Below are 6522 nucleotides of genomic sequence, written 5' to 3' on the forward strand. Positions count from 1 at the left end.
CTTTCGCTGTGAGTGTGTCCACTTTCACATAACGCTACAGTCTGCTCTTACACACTGATCTACTGCCACTGTATCAGAATCACTGTAGCCCCGCCCACAGACCTGCACTCTCTCTCTCGCTCTCTCTCTCTCTCTCTCTCGCTCTCGTTCTCACTCTCGCTCGCTCGCTCTCTCTTTCTTTCTTTCTTTCTTTCTTTCTTTCTTTCTTTCTTTCTTTCTTTCTTTCTCTCACTCTCTCTCTCTCGCTCGCTCTTTCTTTCTTTCTTTTTTTCTTTCTTTCAGCTCTCTCTCTCTCGCTCGCTCACTCTTTCTTTTTGTCTTTCTTTCTTTCTTTCTCTCTTTCTTTCTTTCTTTCTTTCAATTCTCTCCCTCTCTCTCTCGCCCTTTCTTTCTTTCTCTCAATTCTCTCGCGCTCTCTCTCTCACTCTCTCTCTCGCTCGCTTTCTTTCTTTCTTTCTTTCTTTCTTTCTTTCTTTCTCTCACTCGCTCTTTCTTTCTTTTTCTCTCACTCTCTCGCTCGCTCGCTCTTTCTTTTTCTCTCGCTCGCTCTTTCTTTCTTTCTTTCTTTCTTTCAGCTCTCTCTCTCGCTTGCTCGCTCGCTCGCCCTCTTCACCTGTCTCTCTCTCTCTCTCTATCCAGCCCTCTTCACCTGTCTCTCTCTCTATCCAGCCCTCTTCACCTGTCTCTCTCTCTATCCAGCCCTCTTCACCTGTCTCTCTCTCTATCCAGCCCTCTTCACCTGTCTCTCTCTCTATCCAGCCCTCTTCACCTGTCTCTCTCTCTATCCAGCCCTCTTCACCTGTCTCTCTCTCTATCCAGCCCTCTTCACCTGTCTCTCTCTCTATCCAGCCCTCTTCACCTGTCTCTCTCTATCCAGCCCTCTTCACCTGTCTCTCTCTCTCTGTCCAGCCCTCTTCACCTGTCTCTCTCTCTCTGTCCAGCCCTCTTCACCTGTCTCTCTCTCTCTGTCCAGCCCTCTTCACCTGTCTCTCTCTCTCTGTCCAGCCCTCTTCACCTGTCTCTCTCTCTCTGTCCAGCCCTCTTCACCTGTCTCTCTCTCTCTGTCCAGCCCTCTTCACCTGTCTCTCTCTCTCTGTCCATCCCTCTTCACTTGTCTCTCTCTGTCCATCCCTCTTCACCTGTGTCTGTCTCTCTATCCATCCCTCTTCACCTGTGTCTCTCTCTCTCTATCCACCCCTCTTCACCTGTCTCTCTCTCTCTATCCATCCCTCTTCACCTGTCTCTCTCTCTCTCCATCCATCCCTCTCTATTCATCCCTCTTCACCTGTCTCTCTCTCTCTCTCTATCTATCCACCCCTCTTCACCTGTCTCTCTCTCTATCCATCCATTCCTCTTCACCTGTCTCTCTCTCTCTATCCATCCATTCCTCTTCACCTGTCTCTCTCTCTCTATCCATCCATTCCTCTTCACCTGTCTCTCTCTCTCTATCCATCCATTCCTCTTCACCTGTCTCTCTCTCTCTCTATCTATCCACCCCTCTTCACCTGTCTCTCTCTCTATCCATCCATTCCTCTTCACCTGTCTCTCTCTCTATCCATCCATTCCTCTTCACCTGTCTCTCTCTCTCTATCCATCCATTCCTCTTCACCTGTCTCTCTCTCTCTATCCATCCATTCCTCTTCACCTGTCTCTCTCTCTCTATCCATCCATCCCTCTTCACCTGTCTCTCTCTCTCTATCCATCCCTCTTCACCGGTCTCTCTCTCTATTCATCCCTCTTCACCTGTCTCTCTCTACCTCTTCTTTTCTTCCTCTTCTCATTTTGTATACAGCTGAGCACTTTATGGTTAAGGGCCATTCTCAGGGGCCCAGCAGTGGCAGCTCACCACCATCGTCACAGTGATCCTGCACCTTTAACCACTCAGCTTCCACATCTCCACTTGAACTTAAAGTCTCACCTCCACATACGTGGCTCAGGGAATAGATGCTCGGTGCTTGGCCCCGCTAATCGCTTGTGTGTTTTATTATTTGTGGTTTCAGGGTCAGATTTTGGCGAATATGAAGGCGATGGAGTCTGACTGGTTTGCTCAGACCTACATGGGCAGGAAAACAAAGGTGTGTGTGTGTGTGTGTGTGTGTGTGTGTGAGAGAGAGAGAGAGAGAGAGAGGGGTTTGTTTATCACATGTATTAATTGTGTACACGCTCGTGCTCCAGGTGGGATCACCTCCCATGGAGAAGTTTAACCTGTGGGGCGGATCGCTCTCCATCGGACACCCTTTCGGTGCCACCGGCTGTCGCCTGGTTACCACGGTAGCACACCGGCTCAAGAAGGAGGGGGGGCAGTATGGCCTGGTGGCAGCGTGCGCTGCTGGGGGACAGGTAACACACACACACACACACACACAGCAACATTACATAGAAATACACCTGCAATAAACCTTTTATTTATATAGGACATTTTAAAAATTCTCTTTTTGTTACATTTATCTAATTTCATTAACTTTCTTATAATGTAATATTAAATGTTATATTGTTCAATTAATGTCTAATTAATTTAATATTACAGGGTTTCTTGGCTTGAACTTTTGTTCACATTTTTTAATTGAATAAAAATAATATTTTTAATACGTTTGATATTTTTCATATTTTTATTTTTATCCGAATTTAATAGGAAAGTGAAAATATATTAACATTAAATATTCTTGATTAAAATAAATATCTCAAAATACTTTTCTTATTTTAATATTTTCAGAATTACTCTATATTAATCTACTGTATTTTAGCATATATTTTTATTAAATAGTTTATATCTATTATTTGTATGAATGTATATTATTATATATATTTTTTTTATTATTGTTGATTTTAGTGTTATTATTAATATTATCATTATTATTACTAATATCATGTGGGGGTTTTTGTGTTGCTGTTAAAACACCATTTTAATATTATTTAATTGATAATTCTATTGAGCCATCATTCTTAAAATAAAGACATTTCACATAGCATCTCTGTTTTTTCTAACACACTTATTTTTGTTTCCCACAGGGACATGCAATGCTTATCGAAGCATATCCACAGTAGACTGCTGTAGCGCGCACACACACACACACACACACACACACACACACACACACACACACACACACACACACACGAAGGAGTACAGAATGAATAGTAAATTGTGTAAATAATAGAGAATCTGATGTGTACCACAAAGCCTTGAAGAAAGAAGGGAAGAAATGAAAGCACTTGAGAAGGTTATGGACGTGTGAAGCAGCTGAGGAGAATCCTAACACGCTAAGAACATGTTCATCGTCTCTCCTTCTACACACTCACACTGTCTGTTCTAGTCAGAGTGATCCAGCATCCAGCGGCTGACTCGCATTACTGTTGCAGGGTTCTGTAGATAGTTTCTATTTAAGCTTCTCTGCTTCTGCTGCTCATGAAAAGGTTTCTGAGCGTCATCTGGAGGAACACACTCATCCAGAACCTCATCTCTGCATGGATAATGTTTCCATTGTGTCTGTTTTTGTAATGATATTGTCAGATAAATAATCTAAATAACTATCACGTGTCCGTCTCTTTTTGGAGTCTTGCCTTTAAGAGCATTGTTGCTGAAATCTGTATAAAATATTACAATCAGAAGACTAACCCCTGAAGTGTGATTAGTTTCAATCGATCACGCTCTAGAGCTGAGATCCGAGCTACTGCACTGTACTATACTCTTCTGTACTATACACATATACAAGATCTGAGAATAACACAGGCATCTGAGAATAATACAGTCAAAGAGGAAGTTTATTGTGCACACAAAGACAGCCTTGAATAATCGCCAAAGGCTAAGAAAAAAAAAAATACAAGAGCAAGGGCAAAAACATTGTGACCCAGTAAAACATACTGTGTGTGTGTGTACAAATAAGCAAAGTAAAGCCAGGTAAACATCATGATTTCATGAATAAGCAAAAAATGTAGATCTTAAATAATTAAAAACACATAATGATGGATAAACAAGAGATAATCCCACAATTCCCTCCTTAAAGTCATCCATTAACGCAAGTACTTATTCTATGTACTATGACCATGATGATATGTGTCTGGATGCAATGAGATTGGGGCAGTGGTGGCTCAAGTGGTTAAGGCTCTTGGTTGTTGATCAGAGGATCAGCATTCAAGCCCCAGCACCACCAAGCTCTTGTTGGGCAAGGTTCTTAACCCTCTCTGCTCCAGGGGGGGCTGTGTCAGCTGCCCCTGCGCTCTGACCCCAACTTCCTCCGAAGCAAAGTATTCCACTGTGCTGTACTGTATGTGTGGGGATAATAAAGGCTTCATGCCCTCAGATAGACCTGGAGAACACTGACCAGTACCTGGTTATGTAGGTTTCTTGTCTACCATGTGGAAGGGTTCGATTCCCAGCCACTGGATGGTCCCAAGCCTGGATAAAATGGGATTGTGTCAGGAAGGGCATCCGCCGTAAAACCATGTTGTTGTGCGGTCCACTGTGCTGACCCCTCACACATGTAGCTAACAACACTAATATATTCTGTATCTGTTAACACAGTGGCTGAATGACTCTGACCTGATCCATGCTGAATGAATGATTAAGGTGGTGTAATCACACACTGTGCAAGTTTACACTCTTTCCTCAAGCTGTAAGAGAACTAGGCCTAGGCCTCATATGTATCGTTGCATAATGTGAAAGCAGTGATTGTGACTAATCAGTAATGCTGATGGATCCCGGAGGATTTGTTCATCTTTTGTTGTAGTGATGATGATGACACGGATAGAAGGATCTTGCAGCAGCGTGACATGCACAGAGAGCGAGCGGCGTAGGGGCACGGCGTCGGGCCAATGGGGAGCGAGAGGAAACCCGGTGTATACGGTGGTAGGCTGTTGGTTCTGCCTCACTTGGTTTTATCCTGCAGTACACACACACACACACACGACAGCAGATACTGCAAGACAACATGGCAGACAATGAAGCAACTTTCTGTTCCTGAACTTCAAAAAGATTACTTTGTAGTCTCGAAAAACAGACAGATTTTAACCAGATGTTGTGAAGGGTTACAGGCTTGGGTTCTGTGCACTGAGAGAGAGAGGAATAAAGAACACTAATCACGTGTTGGGGAAAGGAAATCTTCAGTTTGAGTGTAAACCCTGCAGCCTATAGCACAGTATTGCATATATACTATAGTATACACCGATCAGCCATAACATTATGACCAGTGAGAGAGGTGACGTGAATAAGTCTGAGTATCTCCTCATCATGGCACCTGTTAGTGGGTGGGATATATTAGGCAGCAAGTCAACATTTTGTCCTCAAAGCTGATGTTAGAAGCAGGAAAAATGGACAAGCTTAAGGATTTGAGCGAGTTTGACCAAAAGGGCCAAATTGTGATGGCTAGACCACTGGATCAGAGTATCTCCAAAATTGCAGCTCTTGTGGGGTGTTCCCGGTCTGCAGTGGTCAGTATCTATCAGAAGTGGTCCGAAGAAGGAACGGTGGTGAACCGGAGACAGGGTCATGGGTGGTCAAGGCTCATTGATGCACGTGGGGAGTGAAGGCTGGACCGTGTGATCCGATCCAACAGACGAGCTACTGTTGATCAAACTGCTGAAGAATCGATTTAATGCTGGTTCTGATAGAAAGGTGTATGACGAACCAACACAATATTAGGCAGGTGGTCATAATGTTATGCCTGATCAGTGTACTTTTAATTAAACTTTAATATATAACTTCATATATTAAACTTCAAAATGACAAGATGATTTTTTTTTTCAGTATATGGGCTTTAAATCAATCTATTCCCATAGGTGGTATTGAATTAATTAGTAGTTTGTATTATTAAACATTATTATTTTAACGATCTTTGTTATTTACTGCTGGTGTATTGTTGAAGTCGGTTACATGGCCACGCCCCCAATTAACAACCGCGTTTTTAATTTATTTTTTATTTTGATAAATTTTTATCCCAAACATTTTTCTTGTAAAAAGTAAACGAATTAATCTCTCTCTCTCTCTCTCTCTCTTTTTTTTTTACTTCGGTTTGAATTAATTAATGAATTGTTTCAGTAAAGTTTTATACGGTTTCACTTATGGGGGGGGGGTTTCACGGTTGCCAAGCAACGAAGCACCTTTCAGATAATTGCATTATTTTTCAGCCCCTAGAGAAGCACTTTAATCCGTCCTGCTTCCCTTGGTGTGTAAATATCTCAGTTTATGCTCATCTAAAGTGGAAACACACACACACACACACACACACGTGCTTATTTATTTCCGCAACATCTTAAATCGCGTCATTAAAACTATAAAAAAAAATAATAATCCCGCTATTTTCCCCTCTAGCCCACTTCCCGTATTTTGCGTATTAAAGGATGTTATTTGCGCAAAAAAGCAAAAAGTTTTTCAGACATTTTGAACTGATCTTCTCTGTGCGCGCGCGCGTGTGTGTGCGTGTGTGTTTTGCGGGATAAAAATGTAAATAGCGCTACAGCGTGACGGGGAAAATCATTTTTTTTGTTGTTGTCTGTGTGTGTGTGTGTGTGGTGGGGGGGATTTTT

The 6522-nt window shown here is 42.5% G+C and overlaps 1 protein-coding gene across 1 annotated transcript in view; it reads left to right on the forward strand.

Annotated features, from left to right (window-relative positions):
* hadhb (hydroxyacyl-CoA dehydrogenase trifunctional multienzyme complex subunit beta) overlaps positions 1-3529 on the forward strand; it is a 17230-nt gene extending 13701 nt beyond the window's left edge. The window contains exons 13-16 of the mRNA XM_058392692.1: positions 1-8; positions 2001-2075; positions 2176-2340; positions 3010-3529. The exon at positions 1-8 is cut by the window's left edge and continues 80 nt beyond it. Coding sequence (XP_058248675.1) covers positions 1-8; positions 2001-2075; positions 2176-2340; positions 3010-3045 — 284 coding nt within the window. The 3' untranslated portion in view covers positions 3046-3529. The remainder of the gene's footprint in view (positions 9-2000; positions 2076-2175; positions 2341-3009) is intronic.
* The last annotated feature ends 2993 nt before the right edge of the window (positions 3530-6522 follow it).

This window comes from Hemibagrus wyckioides, linkage group LG06 (genome assembly GCF_019097595.1).
Source record: "Hemibagrus wyckioides isolate EC202008001 linkage group LG06, SWU_Hwy_1.0, whole genome shotgun sequence".
Lineage (NCBI taxonomy): Eukaryota > Metazoa > Chordata > Actinopteri > Siluriformes > Bagridae > Hemibagrus > Hemibagrus wyckioides.